At 41.0% G+C, this 22464-nt stretch overlaps 1 protein-coding gene across 2 annotated transcripts in view; it reads left to right on the top strand.

Moving 5' to 3' along the window:
- Positions 1-2141: 2141 nt before the first annotated feature.
- NFE2L1 (NFE2 like bZIP transcription factor 1) overlaps positions 2142-22464 on the top strand; it is a 31350-nt gene continuing 11027 nt past the window's right edge. Inside the window, exons 1-3 of one of the 2 annotated variants that reach the window (XM_060780879.2) lie at positions 2142-2242; positions 7287-7531; positions 7829-8340. In XM_060780879.2, the coding sequence (XP_060636862.2) occupies positions 7831-8340 (510 nt within the window). In that variant the 5' untranslated portion in view covers positions 2142-2242; positions 7287-7531; positions 7829-7830. The remainder of the gene's footprint in view (positions 2243-7286; positions 7532-7828; positions 8341-22464) is intronic. The other variant, XM_060780880.2, reaches the window with a different exon arrangement.

Raw genomic sequence — 22464 nt, 5'->3', positions numbered from 1 at the left:
TCTGTTTTGAACTGGATTATGTGGCAGCCCCCCCCCCCCCCCGGTGCCAGTGGGTTAAATCCCTGTGCCGGCAGGTCTGAAGACCGACAGGTCGCAGGTTCAAATCCGGGGAGAGCGCGGATGAGCTCCCTCTATCAGCTCCAGCTCCTCATGCGGGGACATGAGAGAAGCCTCCGTCAAGGATGGTAAAAATATCCAAAAACATCCGGGCGTCCCCTACGTCCTCCTTGCAGACGTATATATAGTGTCAGGAGCGACTTGAGAAACTGCAAGGCGCTTCTAGTGTGAGAGAATTGGCCATCTGCAAGGACGTTGCCCAGGGGACGCCCAGATGTTTTTGGATAATATGTAGTGTGAGGAGCGACTTGAGAAACTGCAATATATATATGGCAGCCTAGACCCATATAATCCAGATTATCGGATAATCCACACTATGTGCTTTGCACTGGATTTGTTGTTCATTCGTTCAGTCGTCTCCGACTCTTCGTGACCTCATGGACCAGCCCACGCCAGAGCTCCCTGTCGGCCGTTACCACCCCCAGCTCCCTCAAGGTCAGTCCAGTCACTTCAAGGATGCCATCCATCCATCTTGCCCTTGGTCGGCCCCTCTTCCTTTTGCCTTCCACTTTCCCCAGCATAATTGTCTTCTCTAGGCTTTCCTGTCTCCTCATGATGTGGCCAAAGTACTTCAACTTTGTCTCTAGTATCTTTCCCTCCAGTGAGCAGTCAGGCTTTATTTCCTGGAGGATGGACTGGTTGGATCTTCTCGCAGTCCAAGGCACTCTCAGAACTTTCCTCCAACACCACAGCTCAAAAGCATCAATCTTCCTTCGCTCAGCCTTCCCTAAGGTCCAGCTCTCACATCCGTAGGTTACTACAGGGAATACAATGGCTTTGACTAGGCGGATCTTGGTTGCCAGTCTGATGTCTCTACTCTTTACTATTTTATCGAGACTGGACATTGCTCTCCTCCCAAGAAGTAAGCGTCTTCTGATTTCCTGGCCACAGTCTGCATCTGCAGTAATCTTTGCACCTAGAAATACAAAGTCTGTCACGGCCTCCACGGTTTCTCCCTCTATTTTCCAGTTGTCAATCATTCTTGTTGCCATAATCTTGGTTTTTTTGACGTTTAGCTGCAACCCGGCTTTTGCGCTTTCTTCTTTCAGCTTGATTAAAAGGCTCCTCAACTCCTCCTCGCTTTCGGCCATCAGAGTGGTGTCATCTGCATATCTGAGGTTGTTAATGTTTCTTCCAGCAATTTTCACCCCAGCTTTGCATTCATCCAGCCCCGCACATCGCATGATGTGTTCATATAATCCCAGTTATCAAAGCATATAACCCACATTAATTGTTTTGAAGTAGATTATATGGCAATGTAGACTCATATAATCCAGATTATCAGATAATTCACATTATTGCTTTGACCTGGATTATATGGCAGTGTAGATTCATATAATCCTGATTATCAGATAATTCACATTATTGCTTTGAACTGGATTATATAGCAGTGTCGACTCATATAATCTGGATTACCAAAGCAGACAACCCACATTATCTGCTTTGATATGAGTCTACACTGCCATATAATCCAGTTCAAAGCAGGTAATCTGGATTTTATATGGCAGTGTAGAAAAGGCTTGGAAGTTTTAGGACTCTCCCAAAAGGCACATAAACAGGGTCTGCCTTGTGGGATCCTCCAGAGTTTTGGGCCCGTTGCTAATGGCAACCCCGCCAAGATGGCGCCCCTTGGTAAACTCAGACCACTCGGCGGTTATGCAGGTGACGTATTGGGCGGCGTGGGGGAGGGGCAAGGCTCGGCGCCGGGAGTTTGCCTATCAGCCGCGATACGAGCCAAAGACAATGGGGAGAGACGCCCATCGCTTTCCGATCGGCGGTTGGCTGTCCGTCCCGTCACTCAGCCCACACGGCCCAATGAACGTTAAACGGATTGGCGGACATGTCTTGTCAGTCAGCGCGTGGTCTCTCGGCAGGAGTTTTAATTTTTTTAAGTCTTTCTCCTCTTCCCGTGCTCCGATTGGACGACAAGCTGTCACTCGTTGCGACGTTCGTAGGCGGGAGAAGCTGCTCTCCCTCTGATTGTGCGAAGGAGCTGTCACTCAATAGTGTCTTCGGAGAGGATTGGTTGGAACACGTCGGAGGCGGGGAGAGGAGTACTGCCAGACGGGTGCGTGCTGTTTGGGGCTCAGAACAGGCGCCGGGGCAAGGCCTGCGGAAGGAGGTGGTGAGTGGGAACTGGAGGCAGGGAATCCGGGAAGGGAAGGAACCGAACAAAGGGTTTGGCTAGGAGGAGGCAAAGGAGAAGGGTGGGAAGGCCAAGAAAAGCGGGTATGGGAAGCTTCTGGTTTGGGCGTTGGTGGGGAGGGGGCCTCGGGACTAAAGGTAAATAAAACGGGGGAGGGGGACGGGTTGGGCGCCAGGAGTAGGCCAGGTGGAGGAAGGAGTGGGTGCAGTGAAGTGGGCAGGAGCAGGAAAGGAGGAAAGATGTTGGAGTGTCCATCAGAAGACTTGGAAGAGACCCCAAGGGCCATCCAGTCCAGCCCCCTTCTGCCAGGCGAGAACACCCAATCAGAACCCTCCTGACAGATGGCCATCCAGCCTCTGCATTAAAAACCTCCAGAGAAGGAGACTCCACCACGCTCCTAAGCAACATATTCGACAAAGAAAGACTGTGGGAAAGCAGCCTTGGAACTGAGGGGAGGAGGAAGAAGAGAAGAAGCAAGTAGGGCTGGTTTAGGTGTGGGTAATGCTGGAGGCTGTGGAAGGGGATCTATGAGTTTCAAAGCAACAACTAGAGTTTAAAAAAAAACCCAAAAGGGAATAAACAGGAAAAAAATGATTCCAGATAAACATTAGGAAGAACTTCCTCATGGTAAGAGCTGTTTGGCGGTGGAATACGTTTCCTGAAACTACAGTCGAGACTCGTTCTCTGGAGGTTTTAAAGCAGAGACTTGATGGCAATTTGTTGTGGGTTCTTTGTGTGTTCCTGTAAAAAATAAGAGCGCTTCCAAAATATTGATCTCAAGCTTACATAAAAATCACAGCTTTACAAAAGCACTACAAAGTTATCCAGGAAACAGCTCACAAGCTAGTGAGATAGTAAATATAGCATAGAAAGACAGAATGGGGTTGGACTGGCTGGCTCATCTCTTCCAATTCTAAAGCCTCTTCCACACAACTGTATAAAATTCCATATTATCTGCTTTGAACTGGTTTATAGGGTAGTGTGGACCAGTTCAAAGCAGATATTGTGATTGGGTTGTTGTAGGTTTTTTTGGGCTGTATGGCCATGGTCTAGAGGCATTCTCTCCTGACGTTTCGCCTGCACTTTGGCAAACATCCTCAGAGGTAGTGAGGGTGCTGCAACAACCCAGTGATTCCGGCCATGAAAGCCTTCGACAATAGATATTGTGATTTATTCTGCCTTGATATGTTGGTGGGCTCTTCCACACAGCCTCAAAATATCAAGGCAGAAAATCTCACAATATCTGCTTTGAACTGGGGGCCCATCCAAAAAGCCCTATATCCTAGAAAACCATGGCAGAAAATCCCACATTGAGTGTAGACTCAGATAATAATAACACTGTATACTGCTCCATCTCCTTCAGGGGACTCTGAGGTAACATCACAAAACATACAAAGTAAAAACAACATAACTATAAGGTTAACAAAACAAAATATAAGCATAAAAATTGTTGCCATAACACACATACATTAAAAATAATCCTGCCTGTTCAAGGCAATTTAAAAATTTAAAACCAACTTCAAAGCAGATATTGTGGGATTTTCTGCCTTGATATTTTGGGATATAGGAGTGTGTGGGAGGGCCCTCTGACTAGGCTGTGAGGAGGCTACAACTTACATTTAGATTGGAGAAGTAAGAGTTTTAAATAATAATAATTCATATCCATCTTTCCTCTCTTAAAGGATACTCAAGAGTGGGGAATTCCCCTTTCTTGTTTCTCTACAATAGGGGAAATAAAAGCAAACCCAAGCCAGAGTTTAGTGGGATGGTGAAAAAAGTAGCAAGAAAGTGAAAAAGTTTTGATTCTGGCAGCATGCGGCTGAGAGAGAGGAGTACTGAAATGCAGAAGATGCTGAGAATGGGTTGAAGAAAGGAATCCAAGAGAACAGTGAAGAACAGGATTATAAATTGTAGGAGAGATGTTATTTAGAAATGTATTATATTTTGGTAACTGTTAATAGCGAATGGAATTGAATGGCATTGTGGGAATATTAAAAGAACAAAGCAAATACAGGGTTGCTACAAGAACTACCACAATAATTGATGTGAACACCCAAAAAGAGCATATATGTATCCATATAGTAACTGAGTGAATTCTAAATGGCACTATGAAGATCTCAGGATTGGGGTGAGGGGAGACTTCTAATGTTTCTCTAATTATTCTGCACCTCACTTATTTAGTTAGACTTGTGTGAAAGACAGATTAGAAGGGAGTCTATTTTTAATTTGGAGGCTTTTAAGCAGAGGCTGAATGGCCATCTGTCAGGGGTGCTTTGAATGCAATTTTTCTGCTTCTTGGCAGAGAGTTTGACTGGATGGCCCATGAGGTCTCTTCCAACTTTATGATTCTAATAAGATGTGTGCATGTAGAATAATTTTGCAGGTTTCAGAAGCCCACTGTGAAACTGAGTTGTTTTGGGGTTCATGATGATTCATACACATTTTCTATACCCATCTCAGTGGCCATGTGCAAAGTTAATGTCTCTCTCTTTGTGGATAGTTCCTAAAGGTAAAGGAAAATAGCCAGTTTGCTTTGGCTGAACATGTTGTAATGGTTACTCAGAAAGACTTAATGTATCCATGTAATATCAGAGTAGAATACAAGGCAGGTGGAGTCATATTACAGATTGATTATGAAAAAGAGGATGGGAGATATTGGGCAGTGGTAAAAAAATGTCCTATAAACTACAGGTTTGAAGACACAGACAAAAAAGAAGAGAGAGAGAGATTACAGTGCAGATAATGTCCTGACAGTATCTTCATAAGATCATGCTCTATAAAAATGGAGCATTTAATCCAGATGACCTGCTTCTAATATGGGTTGAAATTCCCATGCCACAAATGAATTTCTACAGATGAATAAGTAGTAGCCACTTTTGCACACCATGTTTTAACTGTTTTGAGTGTGGTTGTGGAAAATGTCCTTGAGGCTGTAATGTGTTTAAATCCCATTGAATTTGGTGGGATTTACTTCCAAGCAGATAAAATTTCTTTAAAGGGGTTAGTTTGTTGTATTTAATCTTAGAGTGAGATGAGTTTGTTGAAAACACGAGCAGATAGTTGGCTAGGGCAGAGAAATCACAGTTTTTAGAAGGTGGAGGGACAATGAACAAAGATTTGTTGCAGCTTAAATAGGGCAGGCTATGTACATGCTAACCTGAATATAGCTTTTGTGGTACTGCCTGGTCTTCAGGGGAATTCCAGGTTTCTCCAGTGGCAGTAACATAGCATTTTGACAAGGTTTGAAATGAGACTGAAATGTGAAACCAGAAAGCCACAGTGATTGAGAAGTTAGGATTAAAGAGGGGTCATGCCAAAGCACGCGTGATGTTCTTTGGGATTCTGGCTCTCCTTTAAAAGCAATAACAACTTACAAATCACATGTCTTTGATGGAAAGGCAAGGAGGGTGATGAAATGTGATAGCAGACCAAGCCAGAGAAATTGAATTAGAGTAAGTGCATTATTGCTTTTAAAAGATCAAAGTGTGGATTTTGAAGCATGTCACCTTTTACTTAGTGTTGCTGATGACAAGATTGTCATAATTGGGGGAAATTCTGTTGAAATGCCATCTCTATGTGGCAGGTATGATCTTCTATCTCTACTAAGGGCTCAGCTATACTTTTAATTTTATTTTAACACTTTGATCTGGCATAGTTCAACAGTTGCTGGACTCCATGTTTTCTCTCTTTGGTAGTTTATAATGGACATGAATGAGCTTTCCCTGTTCCCATTTTACTGTGGTTAAAATGCCAAATAATTGTTTTTATGTGAATTATTGACACATGAATTCTTTATTTTATGTTTGAACGTGCATTCATAGTTCCTTAGTAGATGGCTATTTTGTTACTGTTGACGTCTCTGGTTTGTAAGTGTGTGGTTGTGGTGGTGGTGTGTGTACAAAATTCCTGATTCTTGTTGCCCTACTGTCCTACTCAGTACAGCTTCCAGGGCCCATACTGGCTCTTACAACTCTCAGAGGAGCCAGATAGTAGGTTGAAAGTTGGGGAGATCATATTTCTTTCCCAAATGAGCTTAGGAAGTTACATGAACAGTCCAAGTATTGTTCCACCAGCAGTGTGCACACAGTGTTTTGCAAGAAAAGTAATTTAAGATTTTTTGTATGTGCTTATAAGTAAGAAGTATTCAAAATTCATTTTTAGTTAGTAGGGGAAAGATGGAGACCTGTCATTTAAATATGAAAAAGACTGCAAGAAATTTATATAGAAGGTAGTCAAAAAGAGTCTCTAGCAGGATTACAAATGTGTATAATAGGCATTGGTCACACAGCTTTGGAAATCAGATCTGACTATTTCTGTAGTAGGCTAAGAATTGTGGAAATTGAAATGTCTAAAATAGGAGCATACCAAAAACATTTTTTAAAAACCTGTTCTTTTTTTGATAAATAAGGTGCTTTGGGTCTCAATCCAGAGAGAAAAGCAGACTTGTTGGTATTATTGTGAGATTTAACATTAAGTGTCAAAAAATCGTGTATGTATAGGATAAATAACTACAAGTATGCCTTTGATATTTAAGTTTAGCTCTCCGCTTCTCTAAAATGGAAAACAAACCTGGACACTCACTTTAAATTGTCCAGAAAGCAATGCTGAATAAAAGTGTAATCAGCAAGCTTTAAAGTCACAATTACAAGCAGTCAGTAGGTAGATGATAATGGGTGGCTGGAAAGGGGAAAAGCTGCCAGGTACTTTTTGGTGTTCATATCGCCTGACTCTTACGTTCTTGATGAGAAGTGAAAGGGAAGGTAGAGAGGAGGGCACAGTAGAAAGCTGATATAGCCTTGAACTGTGGAATGGAGGAGGATGTGAGTAGCAGAGCAGTACAGACCTAAATTTAACTTTCTGTTTTTGTTTTAGGGGATCCGTTTTTTTCTTTCTGGCTGTGCTGTGTAGACTCTAAATGTACAGGTTTCTTTATGGTCCACAGATAATGATGCATCTCTGAAGTGAACTCTGCTCAAAGGGTGGTGTTGGCTTATCACCTTCATTTTTTCTGGCTGTGTTTCAGTGTCTGATGAAATCAATAGCAAGCAAGCAACTCAGTGGAAGAGTCTTTGAACCTTTCCCTGCTCTGGAATCTTGGGCTCCTAATTGCTGCTTCAGGAAGCTTCTGAGAGTTGGAGGAGAAGGAAGAAGGAGGAGGAGGTGAAATAGTGAACTTGCAGCTGTTCCGGAGGACTTGTCCTATCTTGTAGCTGGTGTGGGAAGCTCAAAAGGCTCAAGGAAGTTGCTGCATGTGGACTCTTTGAGACAGTAAGTCACATGGTTTATATGTAATTACTTCAGCTTGGTTACAAAACAGTCTTGTAACTGGTAGAGAGTGCCAGAAACAGGAGTCCTCTTGCTGGGAGGCAGTTTTCTCACTTCTGGACTTCTGGAACTTAGTACCTTTGTTTGGTAGTCCAACTACTTTTCATTTTCTTCTAAAATAATGATTGACCACTTCATTTGAGTGTTTTCCTCCTTTAAATAGTTGGATAAAGATCTAACTTATTAGTTGGTGTGGGTTTTATTACTTATATGCTACATGCACTTGCTTTTCCTTTCCAGAAATGCTTTCTCTGAAGAAGTATTTCACAGAAGGACTCATCCAGTTCACCATTTTTCTCAGCTTGATCGGTGTGAGGGTGGACGTAGATACATACCTGAACTCACATCTTCCCCCTCTGCGGGAGATCTTTTTGGGCCAGAGCTCGGCTTACACCCAGACACAGTTCCATAACCTGCGGAACACTTTGGATGGCTATGTTATCCATCCCAAAAGTGTAGATCTGGACTACTATTTCACAACTCGACGACTTCTTAACCAGGTGAGGGCACTGGACAGATTTCAGGTGCCCACCACTGAAGTCAATGCATGGTTGGTACATCGAGATCCTGAAGGTTCTGTTTCTAGTGCCCAATCTAGTACAGGCATTGCTCTTGAGAATGGCAACAGCTTGCAAGATGGAACTGTTCCAGACAATGTAGTGAGGGAAAATGGATCGGAACAAGGATTTGCTGAAGAATTGGACGACCTCGGTGCAGTGGCTCCCCCAGCGAATGGTGATCTAACCAAAGAGGTATGTTGTTCCACATGATGCAATATATGAGATTAGGTGATAGGGAAAAGGGAATTGCTGGATAATTTTCTGTTACTTCAGAGTAATTGTAAAATGCTTATTTATTGTCAGTAGTTTAACATTTGATTGGCTTGAGCAGCAGGAAAGGATATTGGAAATCTTTCTTTTGTGATAGAGATGTTGATCTCAATTTCAGATCATTAAACTTTTTTATTTTATTTATTATGCATTGGGCCCTATGGCTTTTACTTTTGTTTTCAGGAGGCATCTCACTGAAAAACACCAGCTATTTACTTTTCAGCATTAGGTAATATTTTTATTGTACAGATCAAATATTATTGAGTTCAGGAATATTTCCAGGGAATTTTTTTTTTGCTTGAATTCAAAAGAACCTCTGGATAGGTTGAGGTTTTTGTGTCACTTTAATTTATAGTTTTAGGTTGCATTAAATGATAGCTTTTTAAACCATGATTTGTTTTTCACCATCTACTGTTTCTTAAGGTTTTCTTAATGTAGGCCTGTTCTGGTTAAGCCTGCTTATATTTGTGCTTTGCTTGGAGACAAATGTTTATGTGCATACACAACGCCCTGTCCAAAACACAACATGGAATTGTTGTGGAGAATTACTTACAGACTGCCTTTAATCCCAGGCATTTTATGTTGCAAGTGGACAGAATTAGTAAAGCTGGTGGGTAGGCTGGGGGTTGTTGAGGCAGCTGTTGTGACTGACCTTCTATCCTGTCATGGTCTCTCATCCCTATTGTCAAAAATAGGCTAACAATTTCAATGCGATTGCCCTTGGAAATCTAAAAGTGAAACTTGCTTTGCTTGTTTAGTTCCCCTGCAACATGAATAGATCATTGTACCAAATGAGAATCAGTCACTGATATAGGTGTGCATGCACCTACCTGTGAATATACATATCAGTTGTGTTTAGAATAGGCAGTAAAGAAAAAGGAACTGGATTTTCTTATCCTTTTTTTCTAGAGAGCAGGGAACATATGGGAGAGATTCTTGTGTACAGAAACCTGTGTTCTTTTCTACCAAAACCTTTAAATCTTTCTAGACCCCATCATTTTATTTGAATGCTTATTTTGAGAAATTTTCATGTACAGGTTAAGTATTCCTTGTCCAAAATATATGGGACCACAAGTGGTTTGGATTCTGGAATACCTGCATATGCATTTATGTTCATAATAGGGGATCTTGGAGATGGGACCTGACTCTAATCACAAAATTCATTTATATTTCATATGCACCTTATAAACATAGTTAGGAGATCATTTTATGCAGTATTTTAAATAATTTTGAACATAAAAGTTTGTGGATGTTGAACAATTAAAAAGCAAATGTGTCACTATCTCAGCTATCCATATACAGTGGTCCCTCGCTTTTTCACAGTTCACATATTGCGGACTTGCTGTTTCGCAGTTAAGAAAAAAATAATTTAAGTAGCAAGGGAACACTGAGGATTGAGGAGGTGGCACAGGGCCCAAGCAGCGGCAAGAGGCCCAGGTGGCAACAACAAGGAGGAGGAGGAGGAAGATAAAGAGGGTGAGGAGGGGAGAAGTGCTGCCCGCTCACCCTCCTTATCTTCCTCTTCCTTGTCGCCACTTGGGCCTCTTGCTGCTGCTTGGGCCCTGCAAGTGAGCAGGCATTGTGGGGCCCAAGCAGTGGCAAGAGGCCTAGGCAGCAACGAGGAAGAGGAAGGTAAGGAGGGCAAGGGGGGAAGAAGAGTCACCCTCACCCTCCTTACCTTCCTCTTCCTCGTCGCCACCTGGGCCTCTTGCCACCGCTTGGTTCCCGCGATTGAGGAGGCATTGCGGGGCCCAAGTGGTGGCAAGAGGCCCAGGTGGCTATAAGGAGGAGGAAGAAGAGGAAGGTAAAGAGGGTGGGTGGTCCTGGAACGTAAGACCCGTGATAAGTGAGGGACCACTGTAGATGATTTTGGATTTCCAAATGCAGGATGCTCAACCTATATTCTTTCTTTGTGACATTTTTACCCCTCTTTCCTCAATCCCGGAGGGGACTCAAGGCCACTTAACAACATAGACAACTATTTGATGCCATTAAAAACAATGTAAAATGAAAATAAATATTTAAAGTAGGATTTTAAACACATCAAAACATTTAAACCAATATCACCACTATTACATCACACTGTTCATAATCTTAATCTGGGCCGTTCCAATAGTCCTTACATATAATTCTTTATATAACTTCTACGAGGCAATAAGCCGGTGTGACTACCACATACTGTAGATTGTCAGCTGGGATAGTTAGTGCTTTACATAATTGTTTATTACTGAGGTTAAGTTTTAAGTGGGGCCTTCTCTATCTACAGCTTATTAACTATTCTCTTAGTGATGTGCTGGTGCTGGAAGCACATACAACTGTAGGATGGTGTAGGAATAGGGACTGTTATTTTGCTTGCAGTGAGTCATTTTGCTTTTTTCAGCTGTGCAGAGGACTAAAAAAAGGTATAGACACAGGTTACAAAATGCTCTGGGTCTCAGGCTACTCAAATTCAAGAGTGCATCATTGAACTTGTCCAGCCGCTTCCAAACTCTGCTTCTTTGAACACAAGGGGGGGGGGGGGGGAGAAAAGAAAGAAATTTATACAATGGAACTCATTGAGCTCTGGTATTTTCACAGTGTTCAAATTGTTTGAAAGTACATTGCAATCTCTACTTTCTCCAGTTAGATGATACTTTAGGTTGAGCATCCCTTATCTGGAATTCCAAAATACTCCAGAATCCAAAATTGTCCACATGGGTAGCTGATATAATGACAACTTTGCTTTCTGATGGTTAAAGGTACATAGTGTTTATTTCATACACAAAATTGTTTAAAACACTACATAAAATTGTCTTTAGGCTGTGTGTATGACTATGAAATAAAAATGAATTTTGTATTATACCTGGTTCCCATATCCAAGATATATCATTACATACATATATGAAAGTACAGGTATTTCAAAATCCAAATGAACAAAAAATCCTAAAAAAGACCTGATCACAAAAATTTCAGATAATATCCAATTTGTATTAATTTGTGTGGTGATGTGATACACTGACTACTAGCTGGCTCAACAAACTTATGTTTGACCATGAGTGGACAAATACAAACACGGCCAGGAATGAACAGAAATCGTCACTGTCGTGAGAAAGATTGTGCCATACAAGAGCGGGTAAAGTGTGGTAAAAATGTTTCAAGAGTTGTGAAGGGTAGTTTGAATTTAGTGTGGATTTCATTACTTGCTAGATACATCTTGAACTCAATTTTCAAGAATTCGATAGCAGGTGAAAGTGAAAATTTGGCTGGAGAATTGGGTAGAGCTTTTTGTCAGCTGTAAGCGCACTGCCTTTGTGCTGCATTTTGGACTGATTCATAACCTTTAATAACGTCGTATGGTAGTTATAGGGATTGTGTAAAGTGGACTGCTGTGAATGAGAAGAAAGAAAAAGAACAGGAGGAAAAACGTGGAGGTATATGACTTGATGCAGTGCATAAAGTAGTTGGAGTTGGGTGCAGAAAGGCTTCAGTTCTTCAATTAGTTTTGAAGCTTGTAGGTCACTTGTGCAAGCTGTTTCTCTGAGACTAACCTATTTTACTGAGCGCTGTAAAGCTAAAATAGTAGTCTGAGGTCCTCAGGGGAGGGACAGGGTACATTTGTAATAGATTGTAATTAAGGTAGCAGAAAGTTGAGCTACTCATCATGGCCCTCTAGTTAGAGACTATTATTTGGAAGAAGAAACTGGCCTTGAGTATTCGTTTGGTTGTAAACTAATGGTACAGCTTTGGACTTGCTCTTCCTCTTTTCCCCACTTTCAATCTTTCATATATAAACTGGGAATAGATGCCTTCCTCATAGGATAATTTAAAAGCCGAGGCTTGCATAAAGCATTTGATAATGCTGAAGTTCCAAATTGCAGTATTATTATAATTATATTTATTTATACCCCGCGTTATCTCCTCAAAGAGGCTAGACATAAAAGCATTGGTATCCAATTTAAAATATACAAACATTAAAACAGTAGTAGTAGCGGTAGTTTGTGCCATTTTAAGGCAGAAACCATTGTAATCTTATGAGGTCTTGCTTTAGATAAGGGTTTTTGATATGTAAATTTGGGTCTTAAAATTCTGATCTATACTGCTGTATGTGGGGTGTATGAAACAAATACTTTTCAGAAGAAAAAGTAAATTTGGCCCTCGATATCAACTGATTTTGTATCCATGTATTCAACATCCATGGCTTCAAAATATTCACCACCAAAAAAAAAAACACCCCTATTTCAAAAAACAAGCTTGTCTCTTGCCATTTTATATAAGGGATGCTATTTTATTATGACATTGTATATAATAGGACACGAGTAGCCATGGATTTTGGTATCCATGGGGCAGGGGGCTACAGGAACAAAACCCCAGCAGATGCCAAGGACCACTGTAATGTGGGCAGGATGAATTTTATGAGACCACTTTTACTTAGGGCCTTGCTGTTGTTCTTTGCTTCTTAACAAGGTATTGAACTTCCAAATACGTTTTTGGATTTCATTTTGTGTGATTTTGAAGCTCAATTTCTCAGCTTACGTTCCTTGCCTGGTGGATATAATCAGGCTGCATTGAAACCCCTAGCTGGCTTAAACTGGATCCACCAACAGGGAAGAATTTGGGCTAATCCAAATACCAGCTTGTGTGGGAGGTAAGTGTTGCTGCAACCCACAGAAACATTTTTGCTCATGCTTGCAATTGCCATTGGTTGCTTGCTGTGGGCCTACACATCCTTTTGCAGCAGCCAAATACCCTCCAGCCTTATCAATATGGTAAGAGAATATCTGTTTGGAGAGAGTATCTTTGACTGGTGGTCTAAAACATGTAAATTGGTAAGAAAGCGCTTCTGGTTCTTTAATTCACCAATATGATAACCACTAATTATATCCCATTTGATTATCAAAGGAAAAAAGTGGTTGATTTTATTTGGTTGCTTAAAAAAAGCCCAAGAACAATATGCAAAATACTTTTAGAGCACAACTAATTCAAGTAACACAACTGTAAAAAAGTACAAAATGCATGGTTTCCTGGCATTTTTGAACCCTAGTACTTTTCTGTTCAGCATTTGCATTATGGAGTAGCCTGAGCAGTGTGTGTTGCCAGGAAAAGTTACACATCATATAATTCTTCTGCTTATGTGAATGAAATTTTAGAAGAAGGGTGGGTAGAGTGCAGCCAGTAGGCAATTTTTGGGCAAAATGCTGTGTCGTCGTCCCCTCCCCCCCCCCCCCCCCCAAATTCTACAGAGCTCCCCAGATTGGGCAAAATAGCAGCCAGAAATGACATCACTTCACTTTGGGCATGCTGAAACTCATTAATGTAGACTGCGTGCAGGAAAAATGACTCTTTTTCCTTGTGCAGTTTCCTGCTTTTATTTTAGAAGCTGCTTTCTGCACCATATGTGTAATTCTAGTAGTTGTAAGTAAACATGTTGAGGACGATCCTATTCAAGTGTAGGTAGGTCTGGTCTTTTAGATCATAATTTTCCAAATTGTGTGTCGTGACACATTAGTGTGTCGGCTGCAATATGTAGGTGTGTTGCTTAAACATGAGAAACCTATGAGTCTATGTAAAATAAACAATAAATCAGATTTTTTTTCAAAAAATGTAAAAGGTTTCATGAGAGACATTGTGTCTCCATACATTTTATTATTACAATTTATTAAGTGTCCATTTATAAGGGTGCCGGCGAGGTGTCGTATTACCCCAATTCTCCAGCAGCTGCACTGGCTACCGATTGAGTACCGGATCACTTTCAAGGTGCTGGTACTAACCTTTAAGGCCTTATATGATCTGGGGCCAGCGTACCTAAGGGCCCACTTATCCCCCTACCAACCCCAGAGATTACTCCGGTCTGAAGACCAAAATCTGCTTGCAGCCCCTAACATCCGGACCTATCACTGGTCATCTATTAGGCATAGGGCCTTCTCGATCGTGGCCCCTTATTTATGGAATGCCTTGCCGGTTGAAACTCGAACCATCCGAGACCTACTTGCTTTTCGGAAAGCCTGTAAAACTTTTCTTTTCCGGCAAGCTTTTGATGGGTGAACAATCCTATGCCTCTTCTCCCTGCCTATTGTTATTGTTATGGTCATTTTAAAGCTAATTGTATTGTTTTAATCTGTTTCTGTAAACCGCTCCAAGCCAAATTGGGAGTAGCGGTATATAAGTCAAATAAATAAATAAAACTTCCAGGTTGCTAATAAGAACCGAGTTACTGTATCATGAAATGATGCATGTCTAAAAAGTGTGTTGCCAACTTGAAATGTATGGAAAGCTCTGCTCTAGGACTGATGGGAGTTATAGACCAAGAAAGGGGAGATCGGGCAGGTTACAAATAAAGTATTATTATTTTTATAAAATTGGGAGGGGTACTGTTGCTAACTTTTAGTTATCCTTCTCTGCATCTGGTCCTTAATGTGTCTGTTCCTGAATTGTGTTTTTAGCATTTTAGGAAAATGCTTCTCTCTTTCCTTTTTTTTTCATACTGTGTACTGTGAGCCCTTCGGATCCATGATTTCCAGCAACCCAGATCCTTGCACCTCATATTATTAAATGACAGCAATGTAAACATGGACATGTTGAAGTGAGTGCATTTGTGTCACTGCCATTTAATAATTTGGGGCTTGATTGTCTGCCTTGTTTCATATTCGCATTAAATTATGGAACTGAACAGAGATACAAATTTTATATTGTCCCCAAATCGCCATGGTGATATGCAAGACTATTACCTGGTATATGAAATGTGGAATCTTCTTTCAAGATAATACTGTGGCTTTGTTTTTCTTTCCTGAGAGAGCTGACTTTGAGATGCCAAAGGGATATTGGCATAATAGAGATAATGCAGATGACATACGATTATGCTGGTTGTTTCTGAGTAGCAGATTACTTGGAAGTCTTCCATGCATTCTGCCTTCACTTAACGATTTTGTGGTCTTTTAAAATATAATACCAAAAATGCTTCTAGAACCCACAATATATGTACTTTGGATGTTTGGACTGTGGAAAATAATACAGAAATTCCATTGCTGAGAATTGATGTTTTCCTGTCTGGGAAATGTTGATGTTAGTCTTCCAGTGCATTCGTTGTTTGGATTATATTTCAATTTCCCAGATTTCTTTCGTACACAAGGACAAGTTGGCTCTTGATAATTGTTACAAGTTAAACTTTCCCTTTCTTCTCTTTAGCATCCAAGATTTTTGTTGTGTTTGAGTTCTGAGCAGAATCCTGCCTCTCAGTAACTGGTTGGGTATGATACACTGCATCTTTGTGGATTCATAGAGAGATAATCACTAGATGTTTAGCCAGGGGTTGGCCTAAAAAAATTGAAGGTAGAAGGATTTAAGCATGGCTAAAACATATGCTACTTGTCCTGAACATTTTACCCTTTATTTGGTTTGAAGCTGGTTGTGCTATTGTGAAATAAGTGCATTCAGAACATGCTCAGAGTCACTTACTTACTTTGTGCTAAGCTTCAGCTGCAATCATGGCCTAAGTATTTCCTTCCAAACATTTTCCATGATTGGACCTGGATAAGATAGAATTTATAAAAGTACAAAAATACAGTTTCAACCAATATTCCTTATAGTAGTCCTTCAATACACAGTGAGGAACCCGTGGCTCATAATAATAATAATAACAACAACAACAACAACAACAACAACACTTTATTTGTACCTTGCTACCATCTCCCCAAGGGACTCGGTGCGGCTTACATGAGGCTGAGCCCAAATACAACAATACAAGCAACAAAACAACAATACAAGTAATTAACATAAAAAACATAGACAATAAAATATACAACATTATCAGGAAGGCCAGATGTAAAATTAAAATTGGAAGTGATGCTGGGACATGGACGAAAAGGTGATAGTGGTGTTTGTGGAAGGGCATACGAGCAGACCTAAAGAAATGTAAAGTGGTTTGGAGGACAAAGTGCTATGGGATCATTATTCTGGGAAGGCACACTGGAACAGCCACGTCTTCAAGCTCATCCTGAAGACTGCCAGAGTTGGGGCCTGTATGATGTCATTAGGGAGTGAGTTCCAGAGTCGAGGGGCCACCACCAGAAAGGCCCTCTCTTCCCCACCAAACGCACCTGCGAGGCTGGTGGGATCGAGAGCAGGGCCTCTCCGGATGATCAAAGGGATTGTGTGGGTTCATATATGGAGATGTGGTCACGCAGGTAGGCAAGTTCCAAACCGTTCAGGGCTTTGTAGGTAAGAACCTGTACCTTGAATGGCAGCCAGTGGAGCTCCTTGAACAGGAGGGTTGGCCCTTCCTGTCATGTTTGAATGCAAATTCCATAATCTCCATCGAGCATGGTCAGTGGTTGGGAATGATGAGAGTTGTAGTACTGAAAGTACTGTTGTCCAGATTTGGGGCAGGGTGGATCTTCAGTGGTTACTACTTTCATATGAAACTTGTTTTTCTATCCCTGTCAGGCTAAATAGAGATCTTTCCTTATTCTGTATTACTTGCCTCAGCAGTGTTAGCAGTTGTTTCTCAACCTTGCCCTGGAATGAAATGCAACTGGAGTTACCTTTAGTCGCCCTGATTTCATCTGCCCTGATTTATGTAGGCAAGCAATGTTTTTTGCTCAGAGTATCTGGGCTGCATTTTAAAATGTCTTTCTTTTTATTCCCATCACATTTCTTTGGAATATGTCTAAGGACTTGGTATACACACACACATACACTTTATTTTTATCCCACTTTCCCCCCATTATAGAAGTTCAAGGCAACTTGCACAGACTTGAATATTTTCCTAGACCTTTGCAGGCTTCCTAACCTTTCTACCTGGCTTTAGTTTTAGTGTTTCTGGGCCTGGTCTAATCAGAACTATATCTATAGGGCTGGTCTCAGTTATTTATATTGTTATCATATTCCAATTGATCACTATATGCTCAGCCTTTTCTTTTTCACCATAATATACCAGTCAGAGAGCGCTAACAAAGACATGACTGGGCAACTGTATTTTTTTTTTCTGAGCTGTGTCTCCAGTCAGTCTCTTTCTTCTTCCTGAATAGGCAGGAATCAGGTGGGCATGAGGTCTGCCTTTATTTGGGAGTCCGAAGTCGGGATGGTTGTTGTTGTCCTTACATTGCTTTGAGGATCCCAGGGCAGTGCTTACAAGCAAGGAGGCTGTGTTCTTGGTATTTTTCTCCCTTTGCTGATGGCTATAGGTAGATTGATCTTCTAGAAAGACTTGTTCTCTGGATTATGATGTCCTTGTAATATTTCCATAACAAGAGTATAAAAATAAATGTCCAGCTCAGGCCACGTGTGATGAGATGTGCTAGATGTGCTTGCTGTACTGCAACTCACCCCCACCTCAAGCCTGTCAACACAGTGAGAAGATCTCCTTACCCTTCGCCTGCATGCAGGGGGAGGGGGCTGTCCCTTAGGCAATGACTGTAAACATGGACCTGTTCAGAACATAGTGTTTCCTTCAAACCTTGGGAGGTGAAAGGTTTTTTCTCTCCCCTCTCCATGACATGGAAGTTAGTGGAGTTTACACGAACTATTTTAGTATATGGACAGAGATTTTCTGTCCAAGACCAGACTGTTTAGTTGGCCTTCCTCCTGAACCCAGGTTCTTTGGCGCAGCTGTTTAACAAGGCTGAATTGTTTAGAACAGAACTTAAAATAAAATAACTAATGCAAAACAGGATCATGGCCTCCAAAATGCTGGCCTGCATTCTGACTAGGAGACGGATAGAAGAATGTTTTGTTCCTGAATAAATCTTACTGTCTGATACTAAGAATGCATTTATCAATTAAATTTATATTCTCCTTTTCTAATGAAAAGGTACTCAAGCCAGCTAACAATGACAAAATTTCAGAAAAATGCAATTAACAAAAATACATATTTAAAACAGAATTAAAAACACAAGAATAAAGTGAAACTGTATCACCCATCTAGTCCCAGCAGTAGCTTAGATAGCCAAAGGCCTCTCCTAATGAAATTATTGTTGTCTATTGTTAGAAAGTGGAGAATAGGACAGCATATGCTTCATTGGCCAGAACAGCCATTGAATGGGGTTCAGCATCTGCATCCTTTGCCTCTGTGCCTCATTGCAATTTTGACTCAGTTGTATAACTGCTGTGCCCTCAAGTCTTTGAAAAAGCATCATTGCAAACTGCTGCCTTGCCTTAAGAGTAGAATTGGGCTTCCTATATTGTCATTTAACACTACCGATGTTAGGGTACCTTCTGTTCTGCCAGTTGTAAGGAACTGCTACAGTGTAGTTGTCTTTTAGCAGGAAAACTATTGTTGTTGTAGGTGCCTTCAAGCCATTTTTGACTTATAGTGACCCTGAGGTGGTTGTGTCAGGGTTGTTTTTTGACCATATTTGTCCAGAGAGGCTTCGTCTCTGCCTTCCTCTGAGGCTGAGAGATTGTAACTTGCCCAAGATCACCCTTTGGGTTTCCATGACCAAGGGAAGATTCTGTAGTCACAGTCTTATACTCAACTATTACCTCATGTTGGCTCTGTAAGCAAGCAGTGCTGCCATCCTTTGCTTCCCTACCTTAATCTTGGTGACAACAGCTGCTGTTTCCTACTCTCTGCAGTGATACTGGGAGAACACTGCCTGTGATGGCAACACACCTTAGGGTCATTTGTTTTGTTATTTATTTATGCTTTGTATACTGATTAGTACAACATAAGGATCTCTAAATATAGTGGACCATTGGTGTCTGTTGAGGTTTTGTTCCAGGAACCTGTGAATACCAAAATACATTGATACTCTGAGCCAGGGGTCCTCAAACTAAGGCCTGGGGGCCAGATACGGCCCTCCAAGGTCATTTACCTGGCCCTTGCTCAGGGTCAACCTAAGTCTGAAATGACTTGAAAGCTCACAACAACAGCAACAACAAAAATCCTATCTTATTAGCCAAAAGCAGGCCCACACTTCCCATTGAAATACTAATAAGTTTATATTTGTTAAAATTGTTCTCCATTTTAATTATGGTATTGTTTTAAGTGTTTTTACACTACAAATAAGATATGTGCAATGTGCATAGGAATTCATTCAATTTTTTTTCCAAATTATAATCAGGCCCTTCAACAGTTTGAAGGACTGTGACCTGGCCCTCTGTTTAAAAAGTTTGAGGACCCCTGCTCTGGGCAGACAGAGTGATTCATACAAATTTTCCTCTTCAAACAGACTGCATTTGTCCTTGCCATAAAAATGCTTAGTGACTTAAGACCTGGGTGATCTCCTTGCAAAGGATGGAGGAGCATCTGTCCTTTTCCATTCCAGGAGGGACAGCCTCTCAAAAGACGGGATTGTTTAATAAGGCATGTAAGTTGAATGAGCAGGTGTGTAAAATAGGAGATGCCAGCACATCTCGTGGTTCAAATCATGGCTCAGTTATGAATATGTTACATCATATCAAAAAAGCCATGGTCTATCTGCCCTGGATCCCAATTTTTAAAATGAGAATGATATTCCAGAGACACTTCCCATGGTGGCTATAAGGATTACTGAGGAACATTGTTGGATCAGACCAGCATATGTCTATGTAGCACAGCCAAGAAAACTAAAGCAGACTATGAGAGCAACATATATCCCCTGCTGTTTCCATTTCAGCAGTTTCTAGTAGGTTCTATAGTTCTGCTAAATGTAGAAGTTCCTTATAGTCATCTTGGCTAATAGGTTTAATAATTATAATAATACATTTATTATTACAACATTGTTAAAACGAGATAAAGCATTAAAACATATACAACAAGAATCACTGAATTAAAATACAGTTAAAATCCACTGATGAAATGTATATTAAAATTCACAACTTAAAACTGACTGGGTAGGCCTGTTGGAAGAGTTGTGTCTTCATTTGCATCTCAAATTCTGTCTTCTGATTTACCTGTCGTAGCTCTTCTGGCAGGTCATTCCACAGTCTTGGGGCAACTGATGAAAAGCTTCTGTGGTGACAGTCACCAGTTGGGTTCTGGCTGATTGGTGTAAATGCCCCCCAGAGGACCTAGGTGTGCAAGACGGATTGTACGGGAGAAGGTGATCCTGTAGGTTATCTGGACTCCAACCATGTAGGGCTTTAAATTGGCAACGAGTGGGGTGAATTTAGTGTAGGCATAATATGCTCATTCCTGGATGTTCTTGTAACTAGTATGTCTGCCATGTTTTAAACTAATTGGAATTTCCAAACTTAGTACAAAGGTAGCCCAATGTAAAGCGCATTTCAGAAGTCTAACTTTGAGGTTTCCAGTGCACACACTATCATCTTTAGGTCCTCTGATTCTAGGAAGGGGTGCCGCTAGTGTATCAGCTGAATCTGGTAGTAAGTACTCCTGACCATCACATCTTAATAATAGCTATCCTGTATGTCTTTGTCTACTCTAGACAATTTCATTTTAAAGCTGCTTAAGTGGAGGACGTTACTCCTATCTTGTGACAGTGATTTCTGTAAACCAGTGGTTTATGGTATGATGAGGTCCTTTCTCTCTACTATTGCAAATAAGTTTTCATTGGATAGCTGCCTAGTTGAAATAGTGGCAGAAAAACTTCACTTTCTTGACAGAGGACATAATTAAAAACAAGATATCCTATTTTATCCCTATATTATTGCTTTTCTTCTTAAAGCTGTTTCTGATTCACGGCAAACCTATCACGGGGTTTTCTAAGGCTGTGAGTATGTGACTTACCCAGGGTCATCCAATGAATTTTCATGGTTGAGCAGGGATTTGAACCCTGGTCTCTAGATTTGTAGCCTAGGACTCAAACCATTACACCAGCTCCATAAAATTGCTAACCAGATGGGAGTCCCATGGAACTAAAAAGGACTCACTCCCAACTAAATGTGTATAGGACTGAAGTCTAAAAAGCCTTAAATGCCTTAGCTTGTGGATAATATATGTCAAACATTTTCAGTCTCTTGGAAGTCTCTGTGTGTAGATATAAGAGTGACTTTGTCTCAAATGCTACTGAAATCTTAAGCAAATTTCAAACAGTGAGTCTGAAGAAATCCCAGGTGTAGTTGCTTGTATTGGCAAATAAAAATATAGCACTAGTAACACCATTTATGAATTCTGCATGCTTTTCTTTAGCCTTGTGCAAGCCTGGTTACTCCCTTCCCCTTGTGTAAAACCCCTAGATCATTTTCCAGACATATTGGGAAACTAGGATGCATTTTACAGGTATAAGATTTTCCCCTGACATTAAGTCCAGTCATGTCCGACTCTGGGGGTTGGCGCTCATTTCCATTTCTAATCCCAATAGCCAGAGTTGTCCGTAGACATCTCCAAGGTCATGTGGCCAGCATGACTGCATGGAGCGCTGTTACATTCCTGCCGGAGTGGTACCTATTAGTCTTCTCACATTTGCATGTTTTCGAACTGCTAGGTTGGCAGAAGCTGTGGCTAACAGCAGGAACTCACACCACTCACTGGATAATAGTACATGAAGTGTAATTGTACTTTGAATGTACTATCCCAAGCAGGTCATGTACTATTCCAGAAGCAGATCAAGACCACCTTCTGCCAACAGGTATTTGGGCAAGAATAAGAGGCATGCTGCTGGGAAGTGTGGGCAGGATTCTGTGGGAGGAGGATTGTGGGTTTTAAGCGCTATTTTAAGTGTATTTATTATATTTTAATCTGTTTCTATCTTAATCCACACTGTATAATTTAATTGTTTGTTTTTTTAAATTGTGTTGCACTTCAAAAAATTATGACCAAAGTGTGAGATTGTTAGCCATCTTGAGTCGCCACAAGTAGAAAGGTGGGGTATAAATAAAATAAATAATCTTAGAAATCGCAATTTTCTTCTCAAAGTGTTGAACCAGACATAGTTTGTTTCTCAGGTCTGCAAAGCTAACTGGTAAATATGGGTTAACCCCCGGGGGATGTCAGAAGCTGAAGATGCTTTTTCTGAGTAGATGACCCTACATGGCATTTACAAAACCTCATAAGAGAATAAATTGGACATTTAGGAGGAAATTTACTTTGTTATGTTCAGGGTGCAGAATATTCTATTCTTCATGCAGAATGTCATAACCGGAGAGATGATTGCTACCTCTGGTGCAATGCATAACCAAAGTCCATTTATG

Source organism: Anolis sagrei, chromosome 6, assembly GCF_037176765.1.
Source record: "Anolis sagrei isolate rAnoSag1 chromosome 6, rAnoSag1.mat, whole genome shotgun sequence".
Lineage (NCBI taxonomy): Eukaryota > Metazoa > Chordata > Lepidosauria > Squamata > Dactyloidae > Anolis > Anolis sagrei.
Note: the sequence above shows the minus strand (reverse complement) of the source record. Positions and strands in the feature narration are given on the sequence as shown.